Source organism: Marmota marmota, unplaced genomic scaffold (genome assembly GCF_001458135.2).
Source record: "Marmota marmota marmota unplaced genomic scaffold, marMar, whole genome shotgun sequence".
In the NCBI taxonomy this organism is placed as follows: domain Eukaryota; kingdom Metazoa; phylum Chordata; class Mammalia; order Rodentia; family Sciuridae; genus Marmota; species Marmota marmota.
Genome location: NW_026000016.1, coordinates 24,061,636 through 24,079,011, shown reverse-complemented (window position 1 = coordinate 24,079,011; position 17,376 = coordinate 24,061,636). Strand labels below are relative to the sequence as shown.

Here is a 17,376-nt window from a genome sequence, read left to right as displayed (position 1 = left end):
TCAAAACAAAACAAACACTTTTAAAATATACAACTTATTCTATCTCAATGATAACTTAAATTACTTTAAAGCACTCAACATTATTTCTTCCTTCTTTTTATTTATTTATTGATTGATTGCAGTAAAGGGGTTTGAACTCAGGGACCACACTAAAACTGAGCAACAAGCTGAGCATGATGGTGCACATCTATAATCCCAACAGCATGGGAAGCTGAGGCAGGAGGATTGTAAAAGCCAGGATCTAAGCAACTCAGTGAGACCCTGTCTCTAAATAAAATACAAAATAAGGCTGGGGATGTGGCTCAGTGATCAAGTGCCCCTAAGTTCAATCCCAGGTACCCAAAAAAATATAAAACAAACAAACAAACAACAACAACAAAAAAAAATTGGGCAACATCCCCAGACCTTTTCTTACTTTATTTTGAGACAGGGTCTGGCTAAACTGCCCAGGTTGACCTTGAACTAGGCAATCCTCCTACTTCTGCCTTCTAAGTCACTGGAATCATAAGCATACCCACATGCATGGCCTTGACATTATTTCTTAAGCGATAAAATTAACTGACAACTTTTAATATATCTGGCATTATATTTGGGCAGAGAAAAGCAAAAGTAACAAAAGACAGCTCTGTTGATAATGCTAAAAGGTACTCAAATAATTTGAATGCAATACGATATACTAATGATTATAATAAGTATCTATAACCAGGAGATAAGGAAACATTAAAGAGTGTTTAAGAATGCCAGGCATGGTGGCACACAACTGTAATCCCAGAAACTTGGGAGGCCAAGACAGAAAAATCACAAGGATAGCCTGGGCAACTTAATAAGACCCTATCACAGAATTTAAAAAATAAATAAAAAGGGCTATGGGTGTAGATCAGTGATAAAGTACCCCTGTGTTCAATCTCTAGAACCCTCCCAAAAAAGATTGTTTTAAGAACATCTTGCTGGGTATGGTGGCACACACCTATAATCACAGCCTGGGAGGCTGAGCAGGAGAATCATGAGTTCCAAGCCAGCAAAAGCGAGGTGCTAAGCAACTCTCTGTCTCTAAATAAAAATACAAAATAGGGCTGGGAATGTGGCTCAGTGGTCAAGTGCCCCTGAGTTCAATCCCTGTGCCACCCGCCCCCCCCCGCAAAAAAAGAAACAAAAAATCGTTTCAACCGCTCCCCTCCCCCCTCCTTTTTTACAATACTGGGGATCAAAGCCAGGATTTCACATATATTAGGCAAGTGCTCTACCACAAAGCTACATCCCCAGTCTCCCTTATAAAGATTATAAAACAGACTTGACAAATTGCCATGGCTAGCCTCAAACTTGTGATCCTCCTTCTCAACCTTCAGAATAGCTGGGATTGCAGTTGTGTACCATTGCACCTAGCTTCAACTGACTCTTCAAGCTGGAGTAGGAACTTATGAAAGGAAAATGAATACCACACAGAAAATCACCCTAAAAAAGCACAAAAAAAGATATGTGAAGTCTTTGGGGAGCTGTAAGCATCCAATAAAACTAGAAGATAAGGTATGGAGAGATAAGTTAAGTATTATGCAGGGCCAGACTGGCAATGAAGTGCCAATAAAAGTTTTACAAGTATGGATATGACAATTCAAGGGGAAAAAAATCCTCCATTTTATAATACATACTCATTATCCTCTTCACCTTGCCTTGCTCTTTTTGCCAGATGTTCATCTTCTAATTCTGCCAGATTCTTCACTTCTTTCTCATTACTGATTATGCTGAATACTGAAAGAAAAAACAAAATGCCATGAGCCAAAACAGTTCTAATAACTATTGATTTAGCTCTAACAAGAAAAGACTCACCTTTTTCTACCTGAATCCTAAAAGCATTTCTTTTTCTTCGACCATAGTCTATACTAAAAAAAAAAAAAAAAAGTTTAGTACAGTGGTCTCCATCAATATTTTTTTCATTGAGCTCAATCTAAATGGTCACATGATTTTGCATATTTAATCATGCCACTCTTCACATTGCCATGAACCAATTTTTAAAGAATTTTTAAGTTCATATTTTTAACACTGCATTCTCTCAGTATTATTCTGTACTTACTAGTTGATTTTCTTTGAATATTTTTAGTTTGCGATTTCAAACATCCCAAAATTTTGAAAGAATGTAATGAATATCCATATAATCTTTACCTAAAGTAAATCTTCACTTTGCTACATTTACTTTATTTCTCTCTGCACTGACAGAATTTTTTTGGCAGAATCATTTGAAAATTAGTTACCGGCATTACACCTCAAAAATCAGTATGCCTCTTTGTAAAAAAGGACATTTAACTACATAACCATAGTAAAATTAGCACACACAAGAAATTTAATATTGGGACTGGTTGTAGCTCAGTGGTATATCGCTTGCCTTGCATGCGTGAGGCACTGGGTTCAAATCTCAGCACTACAAAAAATAAATAAATAAAAATACTGTGTCCATCTACAACTAAAAAAATATTTTAAAATGAAATTTAATACTAATAAAATATTATTTAATAAAGTCTATATTAAAATTTTTCAAACTGCTCCCCCAAGATGTTCTTAGATGGCTGGGTGCAGTGGTGCACGCCTGTAATCCCAGAGGCTCAGGAGGTTGAGGCAGGAGGACTGCAATTGCAGTTCAAAGCCAGCCTCAGCAAAGATGAGGCACTAAGCAACTCAGTAAGACCCTGTCTCTAAATAAAAGTAGGGCTGGAGATGTGCCCTGAGTTCAATCCCTGGTACCAAAACCAAAAACAAGCTATTCTTGGATTTTTATTTTCTTTTAATTAGGGTCTAATCAAGGTTCATACATTCACTTTGTTCTCTTTAGACTCATTTAAATTATAATCATCTTTTCTTTGACAGATGTTTTTATTATTTTTTTTCTCTTTCACCTTTTTTATTGGTACATTATACTTGTATATATAATGAAATTGTTACATGTCCATACATGCACACAATATAACAATGTTATTTGGAATCACTCACTCCTCAGCACTTCCCCCACTTCTTCCCTACCTCCCACCCCCTATCTTTTTTCCCTACTGATGCCCCTTTTTATCTTCATGAGATCACCTTTCTTTTTCTTTTTCCTCTCTAGCTTCCACATACGAAAGAAAACATATGTCCCCTGATCTTCTGAGTTTGACTTATTATGCTTAACATAACGGTCTCCAGATCCATTCATTTTCCTGCAAATGACATAATTTCATTTTTCTTTATGGCTAAATAAAACTCTATTATCTATATATATACACCACATTTTCTTTATCCATTATACACTGATGAATACCCAGGCTGGTTACATAGTTTGGCTATCATGAATTGTGCTGCTATAAACATGGGTAAGCATGTATCACTGCAGTATGACCGCTTTAATTCTTCAGGATAAATATTGAGGAGTAGGAAAACTAGGTCATGTGGTGGTTCCACGCGTAGTCTTTTGAGGAATCTCTGAACTAATTTCCAATAGTGGTTATACTCAATTTCAATCCAACCTATAGTGTAAAGTTGGATTTTTTTTTCAATATTTTTTTCTCCAACATTTATTATTATTTGAATTCTTAATGACTGCCATTCTGATAGGTGTGAGATGAAATCTCTAAAGTTTTGATTTGCAATTCCCTAATTGCTAATGATGTTCAACATTTTCTCATATATTTGTTGGACATTTGTATTTTTTCTTTTGAAAAGTGTGTGTTTAATTCATTTGCCCATTCATTAATTGAGTTATTTAATTTTTTGGTGAAAAAAAATTGAGTTCTTCATATGTTCTAGATATTAATCCTCTGCCAGAAGAGTAGCTAGATTTTCTTCCATTCTGTAGGCTTTCTCTTCACATTCTTAATTGTTTCCTTTGCTGTGCCGAAGCTATTTAATTGGATGCCATCCCATTTATTAACTCTTGGCATTATTTCCTGAGCTTTAGGGATTCTTGAGAGAGTTGTTGACTGTGCATATATGCTGCAGTGTTGACCCTACACTTTCTTTGATCCATTTTGAGTTGACTTTTGTGCAGGATGAGAGATAGGGGTCACGTTTCATTCTTCTACATATGGATAACCAGTTTTCCCAGCACCATTTGTTAAAAGGGTTAAAAGGGTTGTCTTTTCTCCAAAGTGTTTTTAGCACCTTTCTCAACAGATCAGATGACTTTAGATGTGTAGGGTTTTTATCTCTGTGTCTTCTATTCTTTACCACTGGTCTATATGTCTGTTTTTATGCCCGTTCATGCAGTTTTTATTACCATAGCCCTGAAATATAATTTGAAGTCTGGTATTACGATGCCTCTAGTATTGCTATTTTGGCTTAGAATTGCTTTATCTATTCTGGGTATTCTTCCAAATTAATTTCAGGATTGTTTTCTAGTTCTGTGAAGAATGTCATTGATATTTTGATGGGGACTACATTGAATCTGTATGTTGCTTTTGGTAGTATGGTCATTTTAATAATATTAATTCTGTCTATCCATGAACATGGGAGGTCTTTCTATCTTCTGAGGTCTTCAATTTCTTTCTTCAGGATTTTATAGTTTTCACTATAGAAGTCTTTCACCTCCTTGGTTAGATTCATTCCTAGGGTTTTTTTGTTTGTTTGTTTGTCTGTTTTGTTTTTGTTTTGAGGCTATTATCAATGAAATGGTTTCTTGATTTATTTTTTAGCAGATTCATTGTTGCTATATAGGAAATATGTTGCCTACTACCTTGCCAAATTTGTTTATTAGCTCTAGCAGTTTTTTGGTGGAGTTTTTTTGATCTTCTGCAAACAGACGCTGACATTTTTGAAAGGCTCAGACCAGTTAATTCATAAAATTTCCTGTAATCTAGATTTATTTTGTATTTCTTCACTATTAAATTCAAGCTAAGCATTTCTAGCAAGATCATATAGTAAAGATGACCGATGAAAGCTTGATAAGGAAAAGAATATTTATATAACTTCAGAGTAAATTCTTAAAAATTATATATATATGCATGCGCTGGGGGAAAGGGAAATGCAGAAAAATCCAAATGTAGGGATTTAAAATATAAAAACTATGTTGTAATCTTCAAGTGTCAAAATCATGAAAAACAAGGAAAAGCTGAGCAACCAGTACAGATTAAAGGAGACTAAAAAGACAAAACAACCAAGTATGATCTTGGATTGTATTTTGGTGTAGGGAAAAAACCCACAAAACAATAAAAGACATTAATGGGACAATAGGCAAAATATAAATACAAATTAGATAATATTATCATATAACCATTATTTTTTCTAGTTTTAATTAATGAACTACAGTTATGTAATAGAAAGTCTTTATACTGTGGTAGTAGAAGCAAATGTGACTCCATTTTGTTTTATGACTTCATCCTGTAAAACAACCATGCGAAGTAAAAGAGTCATGACTAGGGCAAGATGTTCTTTTCCTTTTGCTATAGAAACCTTTAAGAACCCAGAACTACCTAATGGGGTATTGTTTCTGTAACTAGAGTAATGGGGCTCTGTTTCTGTAACTGGGGTGACTGGGATAACTGTGATTGGTTAGGCTTCCCTACGCTTGACTGCACTGTCCCGCTTCTGTAACCTGGCTTGCTTGCATTGACTAGACCCCCAGCCCCCAAACATCCCTTTTGCGGTTTTCAGGCTTATAAGGAGTGCCCTTGCAAATGTTCGGGGCTGATCAGGGGAACAGCTTTATGTTCTGGTCAGCCGCCACCGGTGTGCTTCAATAAAGGCTTGATTCCATTATACATGAGTGGTCTGGAAGTCAGTTTATGAAACCCTGGGACGAAGCTTTGACTATAACAGTTCTACTAGAGGCACAGACCAGCTACTTTGCTGGTTGAAGCAGGAGGATCCACATTTGAGGCTAGCAACTTAGCGAGACTACGTCTCAAAAAATTTTAAAAAGGCTACAAAGTGTAGGTCATTAACGTGTTTGCCTAGCAAACTGGAGGTCCTGGATTCAATTCCATATTACCCCCACACACACACACATACACAAATCTTTGTTCTTTTGAAAACAGACAATAGGTAAGGAATACATGGGTTTTCTTTGTATAAGCTATTCTTTCAACTTTTCTTTAAGTTTACTATTCTTTCAATTTTTTTTTAAGTTTGAAAATATATCAAAATAAAAAGCTTTAAATAAAGCAAATATTGTACTAAATCATGGCCATTTAAAAAAGCAATTTTTGGCAGGGAGCAGTGGTGTACACCTTTATTCCCAGAAGCTGGGAAGGCTGAGGCAGGAGGTTTGCAAGTTCAAGACCAGCCTCAGCAACTTACAGGGCCCTAAGCAACTTGGACCGTCAAAAAATATATATAAATAAAAAGGATTGGGGATGTGATTCAATGGTTAAGGGATCCTGAGTTCAATACCTGATGTAAAAAAAAAAAAAAAAGGCAATTTATCAGTTGGATTGTAACTCAGCAGTACAGCACCTGCCTACCATGTATGAGCATGTATGAAGCCCTAGGTTCAATCTGGAGTAATGCAAAAATAAATAAATTAATTTAAAAAGCAACTTAATTGGGAGGCTGAGGCAGAAAAATCACAAATCTGAAAGCCTGGATAACTCAGTGAGACCATATCTCAGAAAATAAAAAACTCAATGGAAAAGGAACTTGAGCAAAATATGTTAAAGTAATACGAATATATCAATACAAAGTTTTTCCTTCCAAACAGGTTTATACTTTTAAAAATCAATTAACTAATTTAAATGGGGAATGGGCTATAAACCATTAAGTTGAAATACTTCTATTAGCAGCAAATCATATGAAAATTTGAGAAAACTGAAAACACAAACCTTAAGACAATAAAAAAGACTAATAATAGTCACCTACTAAACCTTATATTAAGGAAAAAACACCTACCAAGTGACAGTCAATATTCAGAACACTAATCCTTACCTCTTTCAACAGAATTACTCTTCTGAACTGAACTTAATAAAACTCAATCAAAAGCATCTAGCAATCAACATATACCTAACACTAAAAAGAGAACTGGAAAATGATTGTAACTAAAAACACAAGGTACAACCATGAATCTAAAACAAAAGATCTAAAACAAAACCATTTTACTAACCTAATTTAAAAAAACAACTAAGAATATATATAGATAGCATAATTTATAGTACTGCTTATGTGATATTCAAATATCAAAAACTAAGGATTATATATTGATACACAAAGTTTTCTTTCCCTTCAATCCCCAAGACCCAAAAAAAAAAAAAAAAGTCTCTTCCATGCTGTCATAGAACTTAATCCATGGGCCTAACCTTTGTTTTATAGTTACTGGTGACTGTTTATCTTCCTCCATTTCTGGACTGTGAATTTCTGATTTACATTTATTTTCATATCTACTATAGCATATGAAACTGCCCTTATATAAAACAGGCACTTAATAAGTATCTGTTATAATATGAAAAATCAAAAGCTCCTGATATCTGATAGGAATGCTACAGTATAAAATGGAAAAATCTGCATGACTCACAATCTGGTATAAATCATATATTATTCTGCTATATCTCACTAAATATAATCACTAACATGAGACAAAGCAATTTCAATGTCTCTGAAAATGAGCTAGATTATTCTGCTTCTAAATGAAGATCCAAGAATCTACTTCTATTTTTGGCACACATTTTTCAACCTATCAGAATAAAATCTTGGTATGATTTGAATGACAAAGACGAAAGAAAAAGCACTTTCCATACTGAAATTAGCAATAATGGCTCTAATTTCTTTGAGATCCCATTTTTGAAAAGCCATAAATCAAGCATGTAATTCTACACCCTACTGGCTCAGCAAATTTTTACTTATAAATTATTCATAGTAGGTGAGCATAATTTCAGAACTATGTAAATATATTATCTGGTAATAAAAAAAGGAAAGAAATGAAAGTACTAAAGAAAAACTTAAATGACTAAGTAAGGGCACAAGAATTCCTTACAAATGAGCACTTCAAATGCTCTCTCCAAAGCCACTGTGCTATCTTACAATATTAACATGAAGTTCCTCAATAAACCCCTCCATCAGACCCCTTACCGTTCCCTGAAAAGAACTAATCTTGTCCCCTCTTTTGATAATTTCACTTTGATAATTAAGCTGTCTAGGAACTGACAGTTATTTATTCACTCAGTCACTTATTCATTCAACTCCTCTGATTTTATCAACAAACAGAGTGTTGACCTCCCTTGGAGAACTAGCCAAGAGCCTGGAACCCAAAGAAGATACTATTCAGGCACTATAAAAACTCTGCCTTTATGCAGGGCACTGTGGTGTGCAACCTGTCAACATATCCTAGCAACTCCACAGGCTGAGGCAAGAAGATCTCAATCTGGCAACTTTGTAAGACCTTATCGCAAAACACAAAATTTAAAAAAGAAAGGACTAGGGATGTAGCTAAGTGGTAAAGCACCAAAAATAAAAATAACTCTTCCTAGTTGGACAAACATATTACACACACATATTATGGTGACATGCAATAACAGAAAGCAATCATGACAATTATGGGGTATGTATATATAAGAAAGAGAGGAGAGACAGAGAGAGAGAGAGAGAGAGTGTGTGTGTGTGTGTGTGTGTGTGTGTGTGTGAGAGAAAAAGAGAGAGATTACAAATTGTTATTAGATATTACTGGCACATGTAATACAAGGCCGGCAAACAGGAAGAACTAGATCATGAGACCTTTTGTTTTTTCTTTCTCTTTTTTGGTACCGGGGATTGAACTCAGGGGCACTCGACAACTGAGCACATCCCCACCCCTGTTTTGTATTTTATTTAGAGACAGGGTCTCATTGAGTTACTTAGTGCCTCAGTGTTGCTCAGACTAGCTCTGAACCCCCGATTCTCCTGTCTCACCCTCCCCAGCTGCTGGGATTACAGCCCGGCCAGATCATGAGACCTTTAAGCAGTTGGAAAAAAAAAAAAAAAAAAATCACTGGTACATACAAAAGACAAGTGAAGGCTCTGAAGGCTTATAAAATAGGGGCATAACAAGGTTGAATATGCACTCTAAAGAGATTACTTTGAGACCAATGTGATTCTGCAACCTGTACACTCAGAAAAATGAGAAATTATATCCCATCTGATTTAAATGTATGATATGTCAAGGTCATTGTACTGTCATGTGTAACTAATTAAAACACATAAAATTTTTTTTAAAAAATTAAAAAATTTTTAAAAAGAGATTACTTTGATAGCTGTGGTGTGGCTGGTTTAGAAGAGTAGTTTTCAGTGGAGGTGGTAACACATCTAGAAGACATTTTGAAAATTAGAGGGGTGACTTAAGGTGTCACATGTTGGGGAATAGTATGGCAATTTAGTGAGTGTGGTCATTAATTGCTGGATACTCTATGTGCTAAACAATCCCACCCTTCTTCATGACTTTCAGTTGTTCTACCAAATATTTGTGATGGTGCAAAACTTGTTTATATAGTTCACTGAGACCACCAAGAACATTGTGGTCATGGTATCTGAGATGCCCACGGAACACATTTATATCAGTCTGCACTTGTTGTTATCATAGTCATACTTATTCTATCAATAAACTCAATCTTCTGACTGCCATTATATTTTCTATTGTCGAAGTAGGCCTGAGCACCTATGGATTTGAGAACCAGTGTATTAAAGCAGGGGCCAGCAAACTCTGTAAAAGGGCCAGATGGCAAATATTTAGGCTTTAACGGCCATATTGTCACTGATGAAACTACTGAATTCTACCTTTATAGCACAAAAGCAAAAACATAACAAATAAACAAAACCACTTAATTAATGGACACAATTTTCATGTATCCTAAAATATTCTGAAACATTTTTTCAACCATTTAAAAATGTAAAACCGGGCTGGGGATGTGGCTCAAGCGGTAGCGCGCTCGCCTGGCATGCGTGTGGCCTGGATTTGATCCTCAGCACCACATACAAACAAAGATGTTGTGTCTGCTGAATACTAAAAAATAAATATTAAAAAAAATATATTCTCTCTCTCTCTCTAATAAATAAATAAATAAAAATGTAAAACCAAATCCAAATGCAGTTACACATGCCTATAATACCAATTACTCAGAAGCTGAGGCAGGAGGGTCACAGTTACAAGGCCAAACTCAGCAACTTAGCAGGACCCTATCTCAAAATACGAAATGAAAAGGGGTAAGGATGTGGTTCAGTTGTAAAGAGCCCCTGAGTTCAATCTCTAGTACAATAAAAAAATTTTAAAATAAATACAGTAAAACCATTCTTAGTGCATTAAAAACATGGCAGGCTGGTCTGGCATAAAGGGCCATAGTTTGGTAACAATGAATTAGAGAGGAAGGCAAGCTAAATGTATAAGAAGTTGAAGCCAGGCACATGCTGGTAATCCCAGCAACTCGGGAGGCTAAGGCAGGTGGATCACAAATTCAAAGTCAGCTTCAGCAACTTAGCAAGGCCCTAAGCAACTTAGAGACACACTGTCTCAAAATGAAACACAAAAAGGGCTGGGGATGTGGATCAGTGGTTAAGTGCCCCTGGGTTCAATCCCTGGCATTAAAAAAAAAAAAAAAGCATGAGAGGTTGAAACGAAGTCAAAACAAGAAATATAGAGGCTCTGAATTAAACCAATAATGGGTGGAGAAGAGGGAGAAAAGCCACCATCAAATATTTAAAAGATAATAGCAAGGCTTGGTGACTTACTGTAGATGTGCATGTAAGAGAGGATGGCTAGATAGAAACAGGAAGACAAAACAAGGTATTTAACCTGAGTGATTAAGTGAGTGACTGTACTATCAACTAAGGAAAAAGAAAAAAAAAAAAAAGTTACCTGGGAGCGAAGGTAACATTCATGATCTGCTCTCTTTTGCTGATACCCCAAACTCTGCCCCTTTATGCCCTCTCCCAGTGACACCACCTGCTTTTTTAGATCCACTCCCTCACTCCCATCTCTAGTTAAAAAAAAAGTCTTTATTAAAAAAAAAAAAAAACAAGTGGCAAGGCAATTCATACATTTCATTGAATGAATGGTGGAAACAGCAGCAAGCTTAAACCACTCATGAAATAAATTTTGATGAAAAAAAGAAGAGATTGAGCAAAATCAAAAGTGGAGTATATAAATTTTTTAAAAAGTCTTTTTAGTTATCTTCTTTTTATACTTCTTAAAACAAGAGTTGGTACTGGGAAGCCTGCCTTCCTCTCTAATTCACAGTTACCAAACTATGGCCCTTATGCCAAACCAGCCTATCACATTTGTAATGCACTAAGAATGGTTTTACTGTATTTATTTTTTAATTTTTTTATTATACTAGGGATTGAATTCAGGGGCACTTTACTACTGAGCCACATCCTCACCTCTTTTCATTTTGGACTTTGAGATAGGGTCCTGCTAAGTTGCTACTGTTAACAAATATCTAAAAACGTAGAAATGGCTTTGGGACTGGGCAAAGGGTAGACGCTACAAGAATTTTGAGGCATATGTTAGGAAAAAAACCTAGAATGCTGACCAGGCACAGTGGCACATGCCTGTAATCCCAGCTACTCAGGAGGCTGAGGCAGAAGGATCACAAATTCAAGGCCAGCATGGGCAACTTAGTGAGACCCCATATCAAAATAAAATTGCAAAAGAGCTGGGGATGTAGCTCAGTGATAAAGCAGCCCTGGGGTCAATCCATAGTATCAAAAGAAAGCCCAGAAGAACAGAATTTGAGGAATAACATGAAGAACTTGTGCAATGAGTTGAACGGGTATCTCCCACAAACTCATACGTTGAAGTTCTAATCCCCAGTACTTGAGAACATAAATGTACTGGAGACAGAGCATTTAGAAGTGATTAAGATAACATGAGGTCACATGGATGGGCTACAATTCATTGTGATTGGTGTGCTTATAAGAAAAGATTAGGACACAGATAGGTATTCACAGAGGAAAGTCCATGTGAAGACAAAGAAACAAACCCTACTGATGTCTTCATCTTGGACTTCTAGCCTCCAGAACTGTGAGCAATTAAACTTATTATTTAAGTCATCCAGTCAATATACTTTGTTACAGCAGCCTATAGCAAACAAATTCATAGACTAAGGAGGAAAAGAAAATAAAGACACTGAAAACAAAGCAGAGTCAATGAAAAATAAGACAGAGAAGATGTGGGATTAAAAACAAAAAAGAATTTAATCTTCAGTGGAAAGTCTAAGTGAGTGATATATTTCTAGATTAAAACACTGAAGGAGGGCTGGGGTTGTGGCTCAGAGGTACAGTGCTTTCCTAGAACACTTGAGGCACTGGCTTCGATCCCCAGCACCACTTAAAAAAACTAACTAAATAAAGATATTGTGAACATTTGCAACTAAAAATATTTTTAAAAACCACCACCACCACCAACAACAACAACAAAAAAAAAAAACTGAAGGAGATAATTACTGATAGTTTTGCTTTTCTAATGAAGCCGGAAAGAAAGTAATATCTCTATCTCCTGACCAGACAGTGTCAGAGGCTGAAAGGTAAAAAGTAGCCATCACCCCTAGTGAAAAGGACAGCTCACTGCATATAATAGATGCTTACAGACTTCATATAACATGAATTGAATTCCAGAGCATATGGATTGAAGAGGTAATGCTAGCAGTCATTGATGTCAACTGGAAATTTAAGCGGGATGGAAACTTTTACAATGGTAGAAGTGGGGAAGAAAGGATCTAGAAACTACATTTTTTTACCTGTACATTCTTTGCAAATCAGATGCTAAGATTCCAGTGTCCACATATTTGCCACATCTATTACTGGTGAGGTACTAAAACAGAAAATATGAAAAACATAAAACACTCAATATTTCAAGAAACAAGAGACCAAGCTATTAAAACATTATACTTTAAATTCTTCATTAATAAAGTATACCAAAATAATTTTTTAAAAATCACCAAATAATTGTCAATTTGAAATCAGAATTTAATCAACAATATTAATCACCATTACAACACAAGAATATTAATAACTAGACAGCTTTATAGTAGTGAGTGTGGGCTTACTATAACCAATGTTCCCAAATACAACAGAATACAGCAGTAAACTGTTGAGAATGAGAAAGACAGTAGAATGAATCAGACATAACTTTCCTATGTTCATATATGAATACACAACCATTGTAACTCCATATTATGAACAAACAACAAGAATGGGAAGTTATACTCCATGTATATATGATATGCCAAATACATTCTACTGTAAAGTATAACTTAAAAGAACAAATTTAAAAAAAATTTTTTTTAAAGCCAGCCTCAGCAACATAGCAAGGCTCTAGGCAACTCAGCAAGACCTTGTTTCTAAATAAAATATCAAAAAGGGCTGGGAATATGGCTTAGTGGTTAAGTGCTCCTGGGTTCAATCCCAAGGCTACTCTCTCCCCCCAAAAAATAACTGATTATTTAAGAATGAAATATAAATATATTAATTTTCATTTGATTTTTGTATATTGTTTTTCAAAAAGTTAATAAAGTTATTTGGACTAACTTCTTACTAAGTTACTTGAACAGCACTACTTAACAGACAGATTTCCTATTATTGGTGACCGAGGGGTACTATGAGAAAACTACTGAGACCCTAAAGTCCATGTGAACCAAAAGAGTTTGGGAACCTCTAACTTAGGCACTGTTCTCAGGCCTTTTAGTTTCTCTTAAAACACTCTTATGAGGTAGATATTAGCCTCCACATTTTATAGGTAAAAAAGTTTAAATGAGGCTTAAAAAGTTTAATTACTTGTCAAGCAGCATATAATATATTGAAGGGGCAGAATTTAAGTTAGACTGTCTATCAGCCTATGTATTTCAATATTTGCTAATATCCAGTCTGACTTTCACTTCATACAACTTTTTTTCCAAGCACATGGCAACAGATTCAGTACCCCAAACTGGATCATTCTAGCTCATCTTCCCCTTTTCTGGCCTCCTACAGCATGTTGCCATTTGCTACAGTTATTTTAAATTATACTTAATTATGTGTATCTCATAGCTGCTGTAAAAAAAAAAAAAAAAGTAGCTGGGATGTAGCTCAGTGTATAGCATTTACCTACAATGTGAGAGGACCTGGATTTGATCCCTAGCACCACAAAATATAAGTCTAATTTCCATTAAAAAAAAAAAAAGAGAGAGAAAGAAAGAAACAGAGGGGCTGGGGTTGTGGCTCAGCGGTAGAGTGCTCGCTCACCTAGCACGAGCAGGGCACTGGGTTTGATCCTCATCAGCACATAAAAATAAATAAATAAATAAAATAAAGGTATTGTGTCCAACTAAAACTAAAACTTAAAAACATTTTTTTATGTCAAGAAATTTGTAATGTTTTGAACAACCCACAATAAAAAATTAAAAAAAAAAAAAAAACATTTTTTTAAAAAAGGAAAGAAACAGAATAGAAAGATGTCTAAAATACACCACTAAGTGGAAAAAAAAATCAAGCAGAAGAAAATGTCTTATTAAAAAAAAGAATAAATATATAAGTATGTATAGGCATACAAAATCTTTAGAAAATACAATAGAAACTCTCCATGGTCACCACTAGAAAGAACACAGATGATAGGACTTCTTTTCATTTTAAGTCCATCTGTCCCTTTTTTGTTTTGTTTGAAAGATGGAATCTCACTACATTGCCCAGTCTGGCCCAAAACTCCTAGGTTCAAATGATCTTCCTGCCTCAACATGGTGAGTAGCTGCTACAACAGGCCTGGACCACTACACCCAGCTTTGCACCTTTCATTTTAAGCCATAAGACCTATTATTTTTACAGTGAATCAAAGTGAAAACTATAAAGTTGATAATGTCAAGAGTTGAAAAGCAGTCAACTGTGGGCAGGACTGAGAAAAGACCACTTGATTCAACAGTGTTCAGTGACCTGAATACAGTGAAGTAGTCTAAGTAGTGGGACTATCTATAGGAAGAGTAATTCAAGAGTGAGTAAACAGCAAGAACAAAGGTCTTGTGCTTGGCATCTATAAGAAAGTCAATGTGGTTACGACTGAGTAAATAAGGGAGAGAGCAAATGGAAACTATTGGGACAGAAAAATAGAGGCACTTTTTTAGATTGGATTTTACTCCAGGTGTCCCAAACCCCATTAAAGCATTTTGTTTTGTTTTGTTTTTGGTACCAGGGATTGAACCCAGGGGCACTTAACCACTGAGCTATATCCCCAGTCCTTTTTTATATTTTATTTAGAGACAGGGTCTCTCTAAGTTGCTTAGGCCCTTGCTAAATTGCTGAGGCTGGCTTTGAACTCACAATCCTCATGCCTCAGCCTCCTGAGCTGCTGGGATTACAGACATACACCATTGCACATGGCTTATTGAATGGTTTTCAGCAGAGCTCTGACAAGCTCCAATTTAGCCTTTAAAACAATCTCTGGCTGCTCTGTGGGGAATAGATTTTAGGTAAAAGAAGAATCAAAGACATCAGTTAGATGGCTATTGCAATTATATAACAAGGAGATTGGTGGTTTGGAATTGCATGGTTGGAAGAAGAGATTGTAAGTGCTTGGATTTGGAATATACACTAATTTAAAGGTAAAGCCAACCAAATTGTTGATGAATTGGATATGGGAGTGAAAGAAAGGAGTTAGAATGATCCTTAAGGTTTTTGTTAACAAATGGGATGGAGGGTGCAGTCATTTCCTGAAATCCAGAACACTTACATACATTTGGAGGAAAAATCAAAAGATTGGTTCAGACATGTTAAGTTGGAGATAGCTATTGGACAGACGTTCAAGAAAAGAATCAACTAGGCAACTGGATATATCAATCTGGAATCCAAGATTAAAACCTGGACTGTAGATACAAATTTAAGAATCATGAATATGTAGATAATATTTGAAGGTATAAAACTGGATGAGATAACCACGAAGTAGAGAAGTAGAGAAAGATAAGTGAGGAGAATGTGGAAAGAGGAGGAAAGAGAGGTAAGAAACCAGAGTGCAATGAGAAGCTGAGGAAGGAGGCCGGAGGTTCAAGGAACCAGAGGCTGGGGCCACTTCCAACATTTCGAGGCGGGTAGAAAAGGATCCAAAAAGGAGATTGCAGAATGACTGACAAGGTAAAGGCAAAACAAATTAAGTATATAGATCACAAACTCTGATGTGAAAGAATATATCTCCCTTCTTTTAACTCAGATTGTTTGCTGACCATACCATTTGCCACATATTGCTTTCTACTAATGGTAATAAAAATGAAAAAAAAAGTGGGAAGGGAAGAGAGGCGGCATGGGGTTTGAAATGATAGTGGAATGTGATGGACATTATTATCCAAAGTACACGTATGAAGACACGAATTGGTGTGAATATACTTTGTAACAACCAGAAATGTGAAAAATTGTGCTCTATATGTGTAATAAGAATTGCAATGCATTCCGCTGTCACATATGAAAAAAAAAATATTTTTAAAAGTAAATAAAAATAAAAAAGCCAAGTAAGGAACCTATTATAATCGTCTAACCCGTGCTTCCTTTTTTACTGTTTCACAATTTGACAGCTACCTCTCTGAGAACCGCTCATTAACGTTTTCTTTATGACCCTCTGAGGGCGTCAGAAGAAAAGTTTGTGTACAAGACGTGGTGGTATCACTGTCAGGCGAATTCCACTCTTCCCCCCACCGTAGTGAGAGAAAGCCATGTCTCACCCTCAAAGGAGTAGAGCTGTCGACAGACTCCATGCCCGAACCCAAACTAGGAGGGAATAAGGCAGGAAGCTAGTCGAGTTCGCCCTTAAAAAGAAAAGCAACGCCCTGGGGTGGAGACTAGAGACCGCTGCGAGGCACAAACAAGCAAAATACACACCTGGATGATTCGCTGCTTCAGTTTATTATCCACGAACGCTGCGGGTCTGGGCTTCATTACGTCTATCTGGAGGCCTCGGTTCCGGCCGCCAGTACCACATGAACCGGGGGCCTTCTCGAGGCTGTCCGCAGCAATCGCCGTCCTCGCCGCACCCGAAATGTTCCCCGCCTGGCCTAAACTGCGTCGTTTTCCTCAAGACAAGAGTACTACGAGTGAGGTGGGTGAGGACTACTATGGAGAAGAAAACGAAAACCTCAGGGAGTTCGTAATATTATTTTTTTCAGGCTTATCCAACACGCCTTGGACGATTAGGCCCCCTTTGAATATGCTCAACTTTATTGGTTCCCACCTAGGTGGACAAAGACCCGCGGCTGCGGAGGAGTGATTCCATCCTAGGCCCACCGAGATTCTCGCAGCTGGTGGTTAATTTGGTTTCTTTTGTCATGTCCAGCCTTCCCAGCCACACCCTTTTCGAATACAGAATTAGTCTTAGGGGAGAACTTGAACAAAACCAAAGATACCATGGATGGTTAAGTTAGGATAAAAGAGTCTGGGTGTAAAAAGGAAAGGAGCTGGGGCGCGGTGGTGTACGCCTGTAATCCCAAATGTTTCAGGTCTTATTTGATTTAAGCA

General features: G+C 36.4%; 1 protein-coding gene across 8 annotated transcripts in view; it reads right to left on the bottom strand.

The window, feature by feature from the left end:
* The window catches only part of Nvl (nuclear VCP like), a 122,866-nt gene extending 105,960 nt beyond the window's left edge, over nt 1-16,906 (bottom strand). For 6 of the 8 annotated variants that reach the window (XR_007349767.1, XR_007349766.1, XR_007349765.1 and 3 more), the window contains exons 1-4: nt 16,744-16,904; nt 12,651-12,724; nt 1,825-1,877; nt 1,647-1,746 (exon numbers count right to left, since the gene is read on the bottom strand). Coding sequence is in view for 3 of the 8 variants with exons in the window: in XM_015483600.2 (XP_015339086.1) it covers nt 1,647-1,746; nt 1,825-1,877; nt 12,651-12,724; nt 16,744-16,800 (284 nt within the window). In the remaining 5 variants the exon portion in view is untranslated. Of the gene's footprint in view, nt 1-1,646; nt 1,747-1,824; nt 1,878-12,650; nt 12,725-16,743 lie in introns of all 8 variants that reach the window. The other 2 variants (XM_048809311.1, XM_015483601.2) reach the window with 1 other exon arrangement.
* Nucleotides 16,907-17,376: the final 470 nt, after the last annotated feature.